The sequence below is a fragment of the Psammomys obesus genome, unplaced genomic scaffold (assembly GCF_907164565.1).
Source record: "Psammomys obesus unplaced genomic scaffold, mPsaObe1.curated_primary_1811, whole genome shotgun sequence".
In the NCBI taxonomy this organism is placed as follows: Eukaryota; Metazoa; Chordata; class Mammalia; order Rodentia; family Muridae; genus Psammomys; species Psammomys obesus.
This window is the reverse complement of record NW_026596101.1, coordinates 21422899-21442461: the sequence shown is the minus strand read 5'-3', so window position 1 is coordinate 21442461 and position 19563 is coordinate 21422899. Positions and strand designations below refer to the sequence as shown.

The window sequence follows — 19563 nt, the reverse complement described above, 5'->3', positions numbered from 1 at the left end:
TCTTTCTTTCTTTCTTTCTTTCTTTCTTTCTTTCTTTCTTTCTTTCTAGATAGGGTTTTGCTATGTAGATCAGGCTAGCCTTGAATTCACAGGCATTGGTCTACCTCTGCCTTCTAAATGTGTGTGACATCATGTCTGTCTGTGTCTTCCTTCCTTTCTTTTTTAGTTTTCAAATGGTCATTAGATGCTGGGTTTTTTTTTTTTTTTGGAGTTAGGGTCTCTTCAAAATCAGAGATCCACCTGCCTCTTACTCCTGAGTACTGGGATCAAAGGCATGTGCACTATGCCTGACCCTGATTTATTTTTAATTATTTGAGATTATACCCTAATTCAAGCCCTTTCATTTTGCCCAGCTTGTATTTTAACAGTGCAAATTACAGTTGGCCTCTTGATTTTTTTACAGAGTACATTCAGTTCAATCTCTGGTAGATCTTAAGGTATGTTTCACAGCTTTAGTTTTTGTTGTTGTTGCTGTTTTTTGTTTTTGTTTTGTTTTGAAAAGCTAAAAGCAGAACCTTCAACTAATAGTAGCTGCAACATACTGAGAGTTCTAGGTTCAATAGCGTTAGAGCAATTTAGTGCCTGAGCCTTAGAAGCAGGGATACTTGCTTAGAACAATAGGCACTTTGAATGCTGTGAAGTTCTGCATCAGGTAGACAGTGCATATACATGAGTGCATCACTTGATCATGGAAGGGAAGATAGGTTCCTAGACTCCTGTCACGGAAGACAGTTTCTCTCTTGCTGAGTGGCACAGCTGAGAAGAGACCAGGTGTTCCCATCAAGAGTCCGATTAACTGTGTTAAGAGTTCATAAGCTTGCTTAACTAAAGACAGGGTCTCCTCAGCTGTCAGCCTTTTGTGAATTTGGAAGAGTTCATTTGTGCTCTTTTTACCTTGTGGTCTGCACCATAGTTTTTACTTACTGTGCCCTACTGTCATTCATGTGCTGTCCAGGATAAACTCATTAATTTGAATTAAAATTAAGGATCTACCTTCATTTCTTACTGTTGTCATGGATTTCTTACTGACCCCTGTCTGAAATATTGCTTTTGCTGTCACCTTCACCCTGCTATCAAAAAAAGTTTCTATGTTGAAGATCAGATATGATCATATTAAAACTATTGATGAAGCCAGGAGCAGAGGCAGAGGCAGGCAGATCATTGGGAGTTCCAGGCCAGCCTAGCCAAGCAAGTCCAGGACAGCCAAGGCCACACAGAGAAACCGCTGTCTTAAAACAAACAAATAAACAAAACAAAAAACAAAAAACTCCCACCCAAAACTACTGGTGATTCCCTAGCATCCACAATGTCAGTCTCTGTTGCCTGCTGTTCCTCAAATACCCCATTCTAGCTCAGACTTGCAAGTTTCCTAAAAACTGTCCTTTCTGTTTATAATATTCTCCTTTCTTTCTTTCTTTCTTTCTTTCTTTCTTTCTTTCTTTCTTTCTTTTGATAAATTTCCACTTTTCAAAACCTAGTTTAAAAATATCTTTAAGATTTTTAATTTATTTATTTTGTATTTGTACAGAGGGGAGCATACATGTGGAGGACAACTTGAGGGAGTTGATTCTCTCCTTTTACCATGTGGATCCTGGGGAATCTAACTCAGGTTGTCAGGCTTGAGGGCAAGTAAGTGCTTTTATCCACTGAGGCATCTCACTGTCTCCTCATTAAGATCTTATTTACTTCTTCCTTGGGACACTTACCATAGCCATTAAATTTCATCAGATTCATCAAGGACAAGGACTTAACTTATTTTGTTAATTCTCAACCTTCAGCTCATTGTCTGGTCATAGTTGCTTAATATGGACTGGTGGACTACTTGGGACTTATCAAGTTTTTATTTACAGTGCTATGTCTTGATACCTCTTTTGGCAATTATTTGGGTTTTCTTCCATCAACTTAACTCTGGGTACAGTCTAAAGATTAGCTAGATAAATGAGTCATCTTCAGGTTTCTATAGCCAGAACTAGCTGTGTTCTATCCACACTGCTTATTATTAATACAACACCAGCTGTTGATTACTGTTGGTGTTGTTAAGCTTAACACCATAAGCCAAGAAGACTTTCCTTAAAAGCTGTTGTTTCTAGATTTCAATTATGAAGTTAGTGACCATGAATTTTCAAACTACCACTGTTCTTTGGAGCTTGTCATTTGGGGAAGGGAAATGCCCTCTAATTGAAAACTGATGCTCCATACTTTGTTCCAAGGGCTCTGACTATACTCTCCCATGTGACTTTAGTGTCTGTGGGATATCCTGTGGTTGTACAGTGGTGAGAGAGTCTTGCCCACATTATTTTTATTTCAGAAGCGCTGAGTTAAAGGTACCCTGCAGTTCTACTTTTTGACATCACCTGAGATTTTGTTTTACTTACTTATTGCAATGTGATGTCCTGCAAGAAGCAGCTTCCTTTTCTTTTATATATAAGAATAGGATTTGTTTTTCAAAAACATATTTTCTAACATGGTTTCTAAGTACAGTTTTGAAACCCCCTCTCACTTATCTGCTCTAATTGGATATAAATATTTCTGTTGGTTATCTGTAATTTGTCTGCTTGTTCTTACTTTGACTGTCTCTGCTTATCTTTTCAAAAGGCATGCATTTCTCCTCTTTTATTTTTATTTAGCAGTTGATGGCTGACGGTACTTGGGAGGCAGAAAACCAACACTGAGATCAAGAATTACAGAAAAGAGATAGATGGTCAAGGAAGTGGGCAAGGCCTATAAAGCTGTGACAATGAAATAATGGTGATAGCAAACAGAAAGATAAATAGCCAGTGGTGGATTAGAGAACCTGGCATTATGTCCACACTCAGAAGGAAACGTGAGTTATGCCAGAGATGACATTACAGATCAGTGATGTAAAGAATGGGTGGTTCAGTGCATAGGACTGGAAAATTGATGTCCATGCCGGACTCATCAAACTCAAAAAACTAATAAAGGTAGTTTAAGATCTTAAAAATGAATGATAACACACTCACTCTTCAACATTTATAATAATAAAATATGTACTATTGTGTTTATAACCCTAGGGTAGGACTGGATGTCCTTGAAACATAAAAATGCAGGCTGCCGTGGATGGCAGTATCGCTTGGGGTAGGTGCTTGCAAGCCCAGTGATCTGAGTTCATTCTCTAGAAGCCTTGTAAAGGCAGAAAGAATCAACTGCAAATTGTCCTCTGACCTCCACATATGCACCACCGTACTCCTCCATTGTATACTAATAAGTGAAAAAAATTAATACAAATTGCCCAAATATTAATCCATTTAGTATTATTATCATTCTGCTGTTCATTAAGGCATGTTAAAGAATGGGTGAAGACATTTACAAATGTATACACTTGCACAGTAAAAATAATATCCAGAAAGCTTAGCTTTTTAAAGCCTAACAGTTGTACTGTTTTCTGACTTAATATTTATACACATGGTTATGTTATATTGGGATTCATCTCGCTATCTTAAGTTGATTGGCTTTGCAGATTTTAAGTGATTCAGGCTAGGGGTACAGTTTGTTGATAGAGTAAGCACTTAAATCCTAGCAAGGTTGAGGTTGTGAATTTGATCCTTAACAATATAAAACAAAAGCAAAAAGAAGCCATAAAGTGGACCACTGTAGCAAGTTTTCTGGGTTATTAAGTTTGAAATTTAGACAGTTGTCTATAGGGTCTTCTCAGAAACCCCATGGGAAGATAGTTCTTTTAAAGAACATTCTGATATTTCTATAGTATTCAGTAATAATTCTCTACCAGTGTTCCAGGGTACTCAGAACCACTTATTTTTTACTCAAACTACAGTTAGCAAAAGAAACACAGGTAACGTTTCAGAGTTAAAAATGATTAGTTGTATCTGTCTGGATTTTAGTTCTTGCTATATGTTACCTATTAGCTATCATTTACTCTTGAGTTATTTTCTTTGTTGAAGAGTGCAAGTTTAGACTTCATAAGAAGCTGTGTGTCACACCTCACTTTGCTGCATATCTGAAGTACTGCTTTCCTTTTTCTGTTTCTCTTATGTTGGAACCAAATCATAGCAAGGATGAAAAAAAATCAAAACAACAAATAAGAAAAACTGAAAGTGTTCCTTGATGCCTTTTTTTTTTTTTTTAAGATTTATTCGCTTATTTTATGTGTATGAGTGCTCTATCTGCATGAACACCAGCATTCCAGAAAAGGACATCAAATCCTATAGATGGTTGTGAGCCACCATGTGGTTGGAAGAGCTGTGCTCTTAATGCCTGAGCCATCCATCTCTCCAGCCCCTTGTCATTTTATTTTTGCTGTTTTTTAAACAAATATTTTTAACATTAAAAAAATAAACAGATTGGTAGAACATGCTTAGAACATGTGTGATAGTTTTTGATTTGGTCCTCAGCCCTGTATACCCAGAAGAAAGGAAGGAACTTCAGAGTGAGAAGTAATAACTAACCCTTACAGCTCATGTCTAGCTGTGTGGAGGTGAATAAATCATTGATGTATCTGTGACCTGATCATGTGGCTTGACCTGATCATGTGGCTGTTGATGCAGTACCTGAACCTACAGGTTCTAGGTTTTTGTTTTTTTTTTTTTTTATGTTGTCAACCACAGTTTCACACTTCATTCACCATTCATTGTTTAATCTTTCTTTATAAAATTATTTATTTATTTTTTGTGCATTGGTGTTTTGCCTGCATGTATGTCTGTGGGTGTCAGATCTTAAGAGTTACAGACAGCTGTGGGCTGCTATGTGGATGCTGGGAATCTGAAAAGCAGTCAGTGCTCTTAACCACTGAGCATCTCTCCAGCCCCTAGTAAAACTAATCTTAATGGGAATTAAAGTAATAGAAGTGGCTACCTAATAGTGGGTAGAAAAATACAGAAATGGCCACAGTTAAAGCTTGGAGATCTGTGCCTTATAGGTAGAAATGCTAAAGAAAGGTGCCTTGTGAAACTGTATTCATTCTATAATAGTCCAAGCAAATCAACTATGTGTGCATCTGTGTATATTACACACAGGTATATTATATAGTAACACTGTACATTTTCTATGTGCAAATATTGAACATAATTTTGCTAGAGCTTGTTTTTCTGTTTAGCCTGGGATATGTCCAAACAATAATGAATTGTCCCAAATAAACCCTGGCTTCTCTGTAGTAAAGTTACTGAACCGTGTTTAGGGAATACTCAGGGAGCTAGCTATCTTGTTCATGATCAGAAGAGATGGAGACTGAGCAATAACTGTTTAAGTGACTTTGACCTATGTGGCTAGCAGGCTTTTTTTGGTGTTTAGATGATCTGCCTCAAATTTTGCAAATGATGGCATTAAATATATTTTTCTACTAGTGGAAAACCAAGGACTAAAATATATACATAGCTAAGTGTGGTGGTGTACTCTTTTAATCCCAACACTTGGAAGGCAGAGTCAGGTGTGAATCTCAGCGAGTTCAAGGCTAGACTGGTCTACAGAGTGAGTTCCAGGCCAGCTAGAGCTGCACAGTGAGACCCTGTCACAAATATATATTAATAAATTGATGGGCACCTCGTTCTTATTAGCATATTCTTTGTCTTTTTTAGTTGGTGATTATTGTCTTTCAGTATTGTCTGCCTGTGAGGTATATAAGCTGGGCATGGTTTTGCTTCTTATATTGCCACTAGTAATAAAAGTTCAGTTGATAGCAATCTAGCAAGCTAGTACTCTATCCAAAGTTGACCTCACAGTTTTCTCAGATAGCTACCTTTTTACTTTGTGTACTTGTGACTAAGAGCTAAAAGGTATGTGACGTTCCCACTGCTCTGAGAGGTCAACCCAGCTGTCAGCATCAAGAAGATCTGATAGGTAAAGTCCCTCATTTTGCATTTATATCAGCCAAGAGAAATTTTCCAATTGAAATGTTTCTACAAATTTTGGTACATTTTATAGCATATCCAGATATGCTTACTCTGCTGGCTTTGTCTCCTGTAGAAGGCACAGTCCTTGTAAGATAAATTTTTATGAGTGATAATTTTCAAGTAGCCTGGTTTTCCACACCTGATAGAAGTTGCTGCATTTTTCCAAACAGGTTCTCTAATGATCTTGCTTCACCATGGCTACAAATATGGAGGGGCTGGTTCAGCACAGAGTGGGGACCCAGCAGGTGGCTGAGGTGAGTGACAGGGGCTAGCACAATAGCTGGCACCCTTGCTTTTGAAAGGGTAGAAATCAGTATGCTCTGTGGTTTTCAAAACAGTCCCAAGGAAGTCGGCACATGATTCAAATCCAAAGCAGGATGCTGACACTAAATAAAAATAAAAATGACAAGAGCCTCTGTTGGTAAAATTTTTCTGCATGGGTAGGGTGGCTGTGTATAATAAGGTGACTTGGAATTTTATCTCAGCCCCAAGTCAACAAATATGATTCTTATTGTGCACTAATTGTAACTCTTAGGTTGTGCCTTGATTTCATATATACTCCTTGTTACTGGGCAATGGTAGACCAGATTGTTTAACCACTTGCTCTACTGTCCGTAGTACTGTAATACGGGGGTGCTCATCAGACCCAATTAAGAAGTACTTACTGAGTATAACTGTGTGTGAACTAGACAGCTCTTTAATGACAAGCATTTGAGACAGATCTAGGTAAGTGTAGTGAGTAATTTGTGGCAGATTCTAGGGAGGTTAACATGAGGAGAAACTTACGAAGAGGGATTAAGGCATGAAACAGCATGGTATCTGTAGGCAACATGAGGTGTAGAGGGGGTGTCAGAGCCAGACCTTGAGAAGTGTCATTACTTTATCATCGCTAAAAACATTCTTGAATATGTAGTAAACCAGACTCTACGCAAGAATAACTCTGATGATAACCTTTTGAGGTTGGTACTGTTACTGTTAACATTTTATAGATGAGAAACCAAGCCTCAAAAATATGTTATTAATCAAGAACTTACTGTAGCAGAAATGGGATTCTGACTCAGGTCTTTGCACCTTTTATAAACCTCCCTGGTTTATACACTGTAACCACATGCCCTTAGAAGAAATGAAGATTTGTATTTTTGAATTACATTTCTGAAACAAAGACAAATTTACCAAAAAATGGACATTGAAAGACAAGAGATGTGTAAATGTATGTGTGTTTTGCCTGTGTATATGTCTGCACCATGTATGTATAGTGCCTGTAGAGGTCAGAGGGGGGCATTGGGTGTCCTGGAACAAGAGATGGTTGTTAGTTGCCGTGTGGGTGCTAAGAATTGACCCCAGGCCCCTGAAGGTAAAAGCCAGTGCTTTTAACCACCAAGTCATTTTTTTCCAGCCCCTAGAAATACATTTAAAAGAAAATATTAGAGCTTAAATGCTTGTATTGCTATAATTTGTGATAGGAATAATTCCATGTGTTCATTCATTGAGCCATACATAAAAGCTGGCTCAAGTTTACTCTACTAGGTACCATTTCTAGCCTCATAATCTCTCTTTGATCTGTAGAGAAAGTCTAAATCTTAATAACCTTCTTTGTCCTTTTATCAGCAGGGCTTATATCTTCATTGCATAAAACTTATTATTTCCATGTAAGGAAATTTTAAAAATGGAACTCTCCCAGCTCTAAAACAGCAGCTAGTACTAGCAAGGACACATCCTTGAAGGGAAGAAAGCTGTTATCCCTCCTGTGTCAGGTTTCTGAGTCTTGGATTTTCCAGGTTTTATGAATAAATTTTATTTCTCTGTCCTCCTAGGAACTAGACATATAAGTTCCCATGTCCTTGTCGAAGTAGTATATACATGACGAGTTTAGGCCAACATTACTATAGTCTTGAAGAGGCAAACATAGCCTCCTGAACCAGTCCAACCTCATTCTGTCCTTACCCTAAATTTGATATATTAATTTTCCTTCTGATTATAAAAATATCCTTGCCCTGTTAGTTCTTGACTTATCAAGTGTAATGTCTTTTTTTTCTTTAAGAATTTTTTCCCTTTGAGATAAAAATAGGCAGAACTTAAGATTCTCATTTTAACCAATTTTATTACTGTAAAGTAGACATAGTAGGTTCCATCTGAAACAGAAGTCTAGTTCAATGGTACTAAGTAGGTTTACATGGTATACATACCCATTTCCAGAACTTTGTCATTACCCCAAACAGAAACTCTATTCCTGTTAAATACTGATTATCCACCCTCCCACTTAAGTCGATAGTAACCACTTATTTGGTTACTCTAGGTACTTCATAGTAACAGAATTACAGATTTATCACATTGTGTCTGGCTTACTTGACTCAGCATAATGTCCATAAGATTGTTCTATGTTTTGGCATTTGTCATGATTTCTTTCCTTTTTAAGGCTGAGTAATGTTCATTTTGCAGTTGTGTAATATGTTTTGTTTTTTCATTCATTGATGGACATTTGGGTTGTTTGCTTTTCCCCTTCACTACTGGAATGCTGCCATAAAATACCTAAGTCTTTGCTTCCAGTTCTTTTGGTTAGATACATAGGAGTAAAATTACTAGATCATTCTATGCTTCAAATTTTAGAGACCACTTTTACTGTTTTCAATTTCCACCAGGAGCACACAAGTGTTGTCTTCATGTTCTCAGTAGTACTTGTTTTCTGTTTGGTCTGGTGTTTTGATAAATGCCATTCTAATAAATGTGATAGAGTGTCTCACTGTGGTTTTCATTTGTGCTTCCCTAACAGTTAGTAACATCCAGCAGCACTTCATGTGCTTATTGATCACATATATGTTGTCTTTGGGTAAATACCTATTCAATCTCTTTGGCTACTGAATTTATTTTATTATTAAGCTTAACTTATATTTGACTTGGAAATATGGCTCCTATTCTATAGCTTGCCCTCAATAGTGCCCTGTAATTTTTTTTTTTTTAACTTTTTAAAGACATTTCTTTTTGTGTATGGGTGTGTGCCTGTATGAGTTCATGTGCCCACAGAGGCTTAGAAGCTGGATTTACAGGTGGTTGTGAGCCACCTGAGTAATGCTTTATTAAGCCTTATACTGAGCTTTGTTCATTAATTTAGTGCTTATCAACCCATCTTTTTTCTTCTTTCTTTATCTACTCTCATCAAAAGTTTATTTTTGATGAATTCTAATTTCTTTCATTTGGTTCCAGAATTTTGTATCATACTCAAGGATTTATTGCAAAACTTAATGTTATAAGGTCTTTTTTGTGATTTTATTATTTGTGGTATAAGGCATAGATCTGGCAGTCTAACTGAACTCATGAACTCTAGGTTTAGTGAGAGACCCTATTTCAAAAAGCAACAAAAACTAATGTGTATATCTGGAGATAGCTGAGTTCCTAACTAATTTACTTTTCTGGGGTGGTGGCAAAGATACAAAGCCACTTAAGGAAGTGTGGTGGTTTTGAATGGGAATTGTCCCTATAGGTTCACATATTTGAACTCCTGGTCCCCAGTTGATGGTGCTGTTTGGTAGTGCAATCTTGGAGTGGGTTTTGAGAGTTCGTTGTCTCCTCTACTTCCAATCTACTCTCTCTGCTTCGTGTTTTTAGTTGAAGTTGTGATTTGTCAGTTTCTCTTCGAGTTGCCTGCTCTAATACTGCTCCCTCCATTATGGAATCTCTCTGGAACCATAAACCAAAATAAACTTTCTTCCTTAAGTTGCCTTTGGTCATGGTATTTTATCCCAGTAATAAAAAACTAACTACAAGAAGGAGGGGTTTATTCTGGCTTACAGTTGGAGGTACGGGCCATTATGGCATGGAGGTCAAGGCAGCAAGAGCTTGAAGCACTTGGTTACCTTGCAGCCACAGTTAGGAAGCAGATAGTGCTGGAAGCTTGTGCTTAGCTCACTTTTTTTTTTTTTTTAAATACAGTTCAGGATCCCAGCCCACAGAATGGTATCCATACACAGTAGGCAGATCTTCCTACTTCAGTTAACCTCATTAAGATAATCTGGAGCTGGAGAGATGGCTCAAATGGTAAGGGAACTTATTTTTGCAGGAAACCCAGGTTTAATTTCCACCACCCACATGGGTGGTCCATAACTATTCATAACAACAGTTACAGGAGATCCAATACCCTCTTTCAACCTCTGTGGGCACCAGGCATGCATGTGCATAGACATACATGCAGGCAAAACAGTTATAAACAAAAATAAATAAATTTGAGGGGGTGAGGATGCTAGGCATGATGGTATACATTTTAATCCCAGCACTAGGGAAGCAGAAGCAGCCAAATCTCTTATACATTGGAGATCAGCTTGATCCACACAGGGAGGGAGTTCCAGGCCAGCCAAAGCTACATAGTGAGACTTTTTCTCAAAATAAAACAGAAGTAAAACAAAACAGGATAATCCTGTATGCAAAAGGCCTATCTCCTAGGTGATTCTAGATTGAAAATTGACAGTTGAGATTACAAAACATAGTGTTTCAGAGAGCTTGTTTTATAAGCAATGAAACCTGAGTTTAAATTTCAAGTAGCTAGCTGGGTGGTGGTGGCACACACCTTGAATCCCATTACCTAGGAGGCAGAGACAGAGGCAGGCAGCTGTCTGTGAGTTCGAGGCCAGCCTGATCTACAAGAGTGATTCCAGGATAGCCAGGGTTACACACAGAAATTCTGTCTTGAAAATCCGATACATACATACATACATACATACATACATACATACATACATACATACATACATACATAAATTTCAAATAACCATGTAAAAGTTAGGCATGGCAGCCTCATATCTTTAACTTCAGCACCTTTGAGGGCTGCATGTGGGTAGATTGCTGAGACATTCTGGCCAGTAGTCTAGCTGTAGGATCAGTGAAAGACAGTCTCCAGGGAAATAGTGAGAAGTGTGGACGCCTTCTCTGACTTCTGAATACAGAGACATGAATGTACACCACATACACAAAGAAAGTAGGGATTGAGGGAGGTGGTTTAGTTAGGGTTTCTATTGCTGTAAAGAGACAACATGACCATGGCAAGTCTTCTAAAGGAAAACATTTAATTGAGGCTGACTTACAGTTTTAGAGGTTTAGTCTATTATCCTCATGGTAGGAATCATGGTGGCATGTAGGCAGACATGCTGAAGAAGGAGCTGAGAGTTCTACATCTAAATCTGCAGGCAGCAAGAAGAGAAACATACTGGGCCTGGCTGGAGCATCTGAGACTTCAAAACCTGCCCCCTAGTGATGCACCTACTCCAGCAAAGCCACACCTACTCCAACAAGGCTATACCTCCTGATAGACCCACTCCCTATGGGCCTATAGGTGCAATTCATATTCAAACCACCATATTTTATTCCCTGGCCCCATAGGCTTGTAGCTATATCATAATGCAAAATGCATTTAGTTCAACTTCAAAAGTCCCTATAGTATGTATGTATAGAATATACACATAGTAATAGCACTATTTAAAAGTCTCTTCTGAGACTTATGTAATCTTTGTTTTGTTTTGTCTTGATTTTTTTGTTTGTTTTTCAAGACACGGTTTCTACATGTGACAAGCCCTGGCTGTCCCGTACTCTGTAGATCAGGCTGGCCTTGAACTCAGAGATCTGTCTGCCTCTGCCTCCCTGAGTGCTGGGATTATAGGCATGGGCCACCTCGCCCAGCCTCATGCAATCTCCTAACTATAATCCCTTATAAACTCAAAAATGAAAAAGCAGATCACACACTTCCAATATCTAATGGCAAAGGATATACATTACTATTCCAAAACGGAGCATAGTGAGGAAATACTAGGCCAAAGCAAGACTGAAAACTACCTGGGCAAACTTCAAACTCTGTATCTCCTTGTTTGTTGTCAAAGCACTTTTTAGATCTGCAACTCCTTTAGGCTTTGTTGACTACAGCACACTTTTTTCTCTTGAGCTGGGTTCCTTTCACTCCCTGTTAGCAGCCCTCCTCAGCAGATCCCACAACTCTGGCATTTCTAACATTTTGGGGTCTCCAAGGCAATCCAGGCTTCACCTTCACAGCCTTACCCAGTGGCCTCTAGGCCTCCATGCAGGAACACCCCTGACACAGTTCTGGCTTCAGTGGCTTTCCTTAGTCTCAGAGGGAGATTCCATAACCCCTATCTTCTGTTCTTGATCAGAAGAACAAAAGCTGCCAAATTCTGCTGCTTGCTAGGACTGGAACATTGCCCCCCTGTTAGAGTACATCTTCACCAGCTTTCTGTTTTTGATGGTATCCTTCACTACCTAAGCTTGGCTGTCCTGAAATACACTCTGTGGACCATGCTGCCCTTGAACAATGATATCTACCTGTCTTTGCTTTCCTGGTGCTAGGATTTAAAGGCATGTATGCCAGCCCCACTAGCCCTAAGCTTTTCTTTAATTCCTTTTCACAAATTGGAAGATTGGGTGGGATCTTGCCCTGAGGTAACCACTCCTTCTATTACTTGTAACGCAAGGCTTGCTTTCATCTTTTTATCTCCTTAAACAGAGAACTGTAGCTTCGTCCTACTTCCTGGTGCACCTTTTCTCCTCAAATACATTTTGTATTTTTTCTTGCTCATCTTGCTTCTTTTCATTATAAGTTTACATAAGGATGAACACTAATAACCACACTGCAGAGTCAATACAAGGCTGTTTTGAGATTTCCTCTGCTAAAGCAATTAATATATAATTCTTTAATTCAGCCTCAGGCAGATTTTTTAAACAAAAAAGTAGAAAGCAGCCACATTCTTCACCAAACTATCACAAAAATAGTTTCTAGCCAACAATTTTTTCATTCACTTTACATCCTTGTAGCCGCATCCTTTCTCTCCTCCCAATCCCACCTTCCCTTCCTCCCCCTCCCCCCTTTTCCTTAGAAAAGGAGAGTTCCCTTTCCCTTCCAGACCAGTTTATCAAATTTCATCAGGACTGAGCATGTCTTCTTTCCCTGTGGTCTGGCAAGGCAGTCTTACCAGGGGAAGTAATCAAAAAGCTGGAAGTGAGTCCATGTCCGATACAGTCTCCATTCCCCTTACAGTGGATCTACATGAGGCCTAAGCTGCCCATCTGCTACATCTTTGTAGGAGACCTAGGTCTAGTGAGTACATGGTCCTTGATTGATGCTTCAGTCTCAACAAGCTCCTCTGGGCCCTGGTTAGTTGGCTCTGTTGGTCTTCTTGTGGAACTCCTGTCACCTCCAGGTCCTTTTCTCTTTCCTCCCAATTTTCTACAAGACTCCCTGTGTATTGCCCAATGTTTGGCTGTGAGTCTCAGCATCTGTTTTGAGGCACTGCTGGGTAGCTCCTCTCAGAGGACAACTGTCAGGTTCTGTCTGCAACTTTAGCAGAGTCTCATTCATAGTGTCGGGTTGGCACTCTCCGATAGGGTGGTCTTTGGCTGGGCCAGACATTGGTTGGGCATTCTCTTGATCTCTTTAATCTTGTAGGCAGGGTAAATTTTGGGTCGAAGTTTTTGTGGGTGGGTTGGTATTCTCATCCCTCTGCTAGGAGACTAGTTTAGTTAGTGGGTATCTTCTTCAGTCTCTATGGCTTCTGCTACTAGGAGTCTCTGCTTGAGCTCCACCCCCATATCCTCCCAAGAACCCACCCTGAGTTAGGTGTCCAGCTTGTGTCCAAAGAGAACCCCCACCCTCAGTTTCTCTTTTCTCTAGAGTCTTTATGTCCTCTTACACTTGTTTCCCCAGTCCGATCTCCACCCTCTTATGTCTGTTCTCCCTTTCCTACCTTGTTTCCTCCAACCTTCCGACTGAGATTTATGCACCCTTCTCTCTGTTACTTATCTTCTTTGGGTCTGTACCTCGTAGTATGCTTATCCTGTACTATCTGTCTATCCCTCATATTAATAATATTGTCTTTTGAAACCTCTTTAGCCAGGTCCCCACAGTTCAAATCACCCTCAGCCTCACTGTCTAGTATGTTCCTATTTGGCAGTGCTTAAAGCATTCCACAGCTTTTCTTACTCAAAGTCCCAAAGTCCACATTCCTCCAAACAAGATCACCGTCAGGCCTGTCACAGCAGTACGTAAGAGTTATACTACACAGGTAATTCATTTGGTGTAGCATTTTTACCAGTGGTAAGCTGTCAGAAGCTCATTCTCTTCTTTATTGATATTTTATCATAAAGATAATACTTTCATCAGTATTAAAAAAAACCTTTAATTCCATTATGCTGACACTTCAATTTTTATTAAATGTCTGCTGACATTTCTAGAAGTATTAACAAATCCTTACAATGCCATTTATTAAACTGAATGGAGTATATTCTAGCTTTTGCTTTACATGTGATTTAGCCTTTAATCCTAGTACTTGTAAGGCAGAGGCAGGCAGATCTCTGTGAGTTTGAGATCAGCCTGGTCTACATAGTGAGTTCCAGGTCAGCTAGGGCTACACACACACACATTCTGTGTTAAGAAAGAAATGATTAATTTAGTGTGAAGAGATAGCTCTCAGTGGTTAAGAACATTTGTTGCTGTTATAGAGGATCCACAATGCTCTAGCTCCAGGGGATCCAATGTCCTCTTCTGGCTTCTCCTGTGCACGCATGCTCTCTCTCTCTCACACACAGAAGCAATAAATCTTTCAAAAAAGTAAGTAATTCAGTATTTATTTTTTTCACATTGGAAAGCACATTTGCTTACTTGGCATTGGATAGCCCTCCTGGATTTTTAAATTGAGCAGTTTTACTACTTCTATTGGCTTTTTGAGACAGGGTTTCTCTGTGTAGCCTGGCTGTCCTGGAATCACTCTGTAGACCAGGCTGGCCTTGAACTCAAAGACTCACTTGTCTCTGCCTTCCAAATGCTGGAATTAAAGGCATGCTCCACTGTGCCCAGATAAATTGTTTATTTTTCAGACAGGCCTCATTATGGAAAGTTTTTGCTGGCCCAAAATTTACTTTGTAGACCAAGTTGGCCTCTAATGCAGAGATCTGTCTGCCTCTGCTTCCTGCATGTTTGGATTCCGTCTTTTAAGAAAAGGTCCCTGCTCACAGAGCCTGGAACATGACGATTGGCTAGTCAGGCTGGCTAATGGGCTCTAGGGATTTTGTCTCACATATAGGGTGATAGGCAGGCTCGTGGCCACTGCACCAGGCTATTTATGTGGTGCTGAAGATTGAACTCGGGTCCTCATGCTTATGTGGCAAGTACTTTACGCATTGAGCCACTTATTAATTCTTAGCTCAAATTTTTTTTTCTCTTTGGCTTTTGTCTTACTATATATACTCTTATGGCTAAGATGTCTATTACAGTGTTGAATCAAAGTGGTAGTAGCCTTCTTTACCTAATTTCCAATTTTAAATAGAAGGGTTTGGGGCAGTTGTAGGAGCTTCTATTCCTTATTAGATTAAGTACATTTTCTTGTATTCCTAGTTGGAATAAAAATGATGAACTTAGCAGGTGTTAAATTTTTTTATCAGGCACTTTTCAGAAGTTGGTGGGAAGATCATGTATTTCCCTCTTTGAGTTTACCACTTAAGTGGTAAGCTAGACTGACATTGCTGTTCAACTCCTGTATTCCACAGTTAACCTGAACTTGACTTGAACTTTGTACTTACACATTTTGCATCGGTGTTCATAAGTAGATTAAGTGTGAGTGTTTAAGTTCTGGTATTAGTATTGCTAGTATCATAATGATCTTGAGAGATGGTCCTTCATTTTCTGTCCTGGTAGTTTTTATCAAATTGGAATTGGTGTTCCTATAAATACTCAGTGAATTTGCGTGTAAAACTCGTAGAGCTTGAAAGATTTTTTTAAAAAGTACTTTAATTGTCTATTTTAAGAGTTATTATATAATTGTTGAATAATGTTATTGTAGTTATTGTATATTTTAGTGTTTTAAGCATCACTAGTTATACCCCCTTTATTCCTTTTTGTGTAATATATCTTTTTCTTTTTAATGTTTGTTTTCTTTTCTTTTTTAAAAATTATTTTTGTTTAATATATGTTGGTGTTTTGCCTGCATATATCTGTGTGAGGGTGTTAGATCTGCTGGAATTGAAGTTACTGACAGTGGTGAGCTGACATGTAGGAGCTGGGAATTGAACTCAGGTCCTTTCAAAGAACAACCAGTACTCTTAACCACTGAGCCATCTTTCCAGCCCTTTTGTTTCTTTTTTTTTCAATTCTAGTTTTTCCATTTACTGATAAAATGTAGGAACTTTAAAATGCTTAGTCTCCTGTGTTCATACCGTTTCTGATTCATCACAGGAATTGCTCTCCAAAAAACATCACTCCTAGCTGTATTGAGAGAATATTTGGGAAGTATGGTAATGTGGTTTACATAATTATTCCATATTACGTATCTAGTGGGGATCCTAAGGGATTTGCCTTTGTAGAGTTTGAAACAAAAGAACAAGCAACAAAGCCATTGGGGTATGTACATCTGTCAGACCTGGAAGTCAGAGCATGGAAGAGGGAAGGGAGAGAAGCAGCGCTGAGGATGAAGACTGCCTTGCCCCAAGCCAAAGGCAAAGAAAAGGGCTCAGAAGGATGGCATTGGCAAAGCAGTTTCTTTGTGAACTGCTTTGCAAAGAATCTTGTTCTCTGCCTGGAGGGTGTTTTTTGTTTTGTTTTGTTTTATGAATGTCTTATTTGACAGGCTCATACACTGTATATAATAATTCTGCTTACAGTCACTACCGCCTTTATTTCTAGCTTAGATAGTTTTTATGTCAACTTGATATAAGCTAGAGTCATTTTGGAAGAAGGAATCTCAGCTAAGAAAATGCCACTCCATTGTGATACACATTTGTTTTCCAAAAATTCTCAGATGTAAATGGTACTGTAAAGAACATCTTTGTATGCTTCCTTGGGCTCACATGTGGGAGTATTTCTCTAAAGCTGAAGTAGAATTGCTAAATCAAGAGCTATCAGAGTCAAATTGGATCTTCTGAGGTTTTTTGTTTTGTTTCAAAGATTGATTTATTTATTTCATTATGTATACAATGTTCTGCCTGCATGTACATTTGAACACCAGAAGAGAGCACTAGATTTTTCATTGTAGATGGTCGTGAGCCACCACGTCGTTGCTGGGAATTGAACTCGTGACCTCTGGAAGAACAAGCAGTGCCCTTAACCTCTGAGCCCCAGTTTTTGGTTTTTTTAAGACAAGGTTTCTCTGTGTTGCCATGGCTGTCCTGGACTTGCTTTGTAGACTCGAACTCTGCCTACCTCTGTCTCTCTGAGTGCTGAAATTAGAGGTGTGCACCTCCGTGCTTGGCTGGAGTTTTCTTTCTTAATAGTTAAAAAAAAAAATTATATACCTTTATGTGCAAGAAGTAGACAGACCAGAAGTTACTTCAGATTTAATATATGATTCATTGAGTATGAATTGTGATTCATTTCCTTCCAGATCCAGTGTCCTCTTTATATACTAGTATTTTTACCATCCAAAAATGATATTAATTGTAATTACATTCAGGAGAAGTAAAAGGAAAACAGTCTATTTTTAAAATGTGTTTCATATAGCTGATAGGGTAGGAGAGGTCAGATGGATGCAGAATCATAAATAAGCTGATACTTAAGGGCCGACTGTGGAACTATAATAAAATAATGTTAGAAAAAAGTAAGACTAAACTTGTGTTATGAGAAATGTCTAGGAGTTGTCAGAAGGGAGAAAATGAGGAAATTTAGTGTCTTGCACAAGAGTTGTAGCTTATGTAGAAGTATGCCAGAATAATGCCTGTGCTGTATCTTGGCACAAAGAAATGCTGCTTTCTCATAGAGAGTAATGGCTGGCTTGAATTTTTACTGCATTTGAGTTATGTGGTTAGTGTTCAATCCTTTAAAAAGATTTGGGAGATTGTACCCTTTTATTGTCACAGAAAATAGTAAATTAGAAAGTGAATGAAGCAAGGAGGAATTAAGCTTAGTTTTACAAGTAGGCATAGACTTAGAATAATCAAAGAACAGACCCAAAACTTCCTACAAGGGAGCCATGATACTTAGTGTGGATGGTTTCAGTGAACTAAGTTGCTCACAAGGATAGTTCTATATAGCTTTGTAGGTGAAGAAACAGCCTAGTTTTAAAAAGTCTTCAGTGGTAATTCTTTAGTAGTCAAGAGGACAGAATACTTTAATACCTTATCTTAATAATAATAAAAAGTTTTCTTGTTTCCTAGACGGGCTACAAGACAAGCTTTTTAAAATAAGGAGGATATGAAGAAAGCTTATTTTAGATTTGTGAAAAATAAGATTATTCAAAGTACCAAACTTTAGCAATATATATGGTTTTGGAGGTTAACCTTCATTGGAAGTTTTTTATAAAAACATCAGATATAAGGTGGCCACAACCTGTATTCCCTCACTTACTTCCTCTACCCGAATTATGGTTCCTGTTTTTTTCTCTATGAGTTTATTATCTGCAGTCATAGTCCTTTACCACATAAAAGGTAAGATTTAGGAAGACCAAAACTTTTGTTAGATTTGCTGTTGTGTTCCCTGGGCCCTATATATTTGCTAAGAGCATTTAAATTTTGCTTATTGGGCTAGGCATAGTAGTGTACTTCCAGCACTTGGGAAGCAGGTGAGTTTGAGGCCAACTTGATCTTACATAGTTTCAGGCAGACCAGAGCTGTGCAATGAGACCTGTCTCAAAAGTAAAATAGAGTTTACATATTGGATGTATAAATTCTTTTTGGTCTTCTTTTATATGCTTTTGTTCAGTTGTAACCTCAGTGTGCGTACTACTTTGTATTTCTATAATACCATTTTACAGAATATTCTATCGGTAGTGTGCTATCTAGCCTGCAAGAACATAATTTTTCATAGCTGTGCTATAATAAAACATAGCATACCTTACCAACCCATTATTTAGTATGGGGCATACAAGTTAGTCTACCATTCTCTGTCATAAATTAACACCAATATATGTATCCATTCTTAACCAGTCAAAGCATCTAGGAGCAAATAGTGGAACCAACTGTTGCTATTTTTTTAAGTGATAACTGTTAAAAAATATTGAATTATGTGGAGGTGGATGGATGGACAGAAAAATTGAGATATATGTTGCACAAAATGAGACAGAGCTGCACTAGAGAGCCAGTCTAATAATGGCTTGAGTATCTGATGAGTTGCTACTTTCCATTGAACTATTAAGTATCCATTTTTTGCTTCTGTAGCTGGTGGTGGCCTCTTTCCTACAAGACCCTTAATGATGAATCCCTTTCTATTTCTTTAAAAGATAATTTATGGTAAACCCATTTGTATGTGGTCAATCACATCAGTAGGATCATGAGGTCAGAGCATGAATGTAGATTTTTGTACAGAGCCCTCTGATCTTCAGAAGTTTGGTCCTGGAGCTTTTTGCTTCTCAATATTCTTTTTCTTTCACAGGCACTTACTGGCTATTGCCAGTGAGTTCTTGGAACGATTAATAGTTGTTGATGGAGGGACTTTTACTTCAGTTTCTCTAAAAGAGACTTCATCTTCTTTCTGAAATGTTCCTTTGGAGTAGTAACTGAGTTCTAAAATATGAGGAATGCATGGGTGTTTAACTTGCATTGCTTTAAATCAGTGCATATACAAACTTTTGACGTGGAAAAGTTTTTTGTTTTAGAGGCAGTCTTATTATGTTATCACCCAAGCTGGAGCTAGAACTCACGATGTAGCCAAAGATGCCCTTGAACTTCTGATGTCCCTGCCTTTACCTCTTCAAGCACTGGGACCACAAGCCTTTGTTACCATGCT

The 19563-nt window shown here is 38.4% G+C and overlaps 1 protein-coding gene across 4 annotated transcripts in view; it reads left to right on the top strand.

Annotated features, from left to right (window-relative positions):
- Window positions 1-19563, top strand: part of Nr2c2 (nuclear receptor subfamily 2 group C member 2) — a 58991-nt gene that overhangs the window by 7106 nt on the left and 32322 nt on the right. Inside the window, exon 2 of one of the 4 annotated variants that reach the window (XM_055628607.1) lies at window positions 6035-6118. The exons of 2 other annotated variants lie outside the window; for them this stretch is intronic. In XM_055628607.1, coding sequence (XP_055484582.1) covers window positions 6059-6118 — 60 coding nt within the window. In that variant the 5' untranslated portion in view covers window positions 6035-6058. Of the gene's footprint in view, window positions 1-6034; window positions 6119-19563 lie in introns of those variants that run through there. One more of the 4 variants, XM_055628608.1, reaches the window with a different exon arrangement.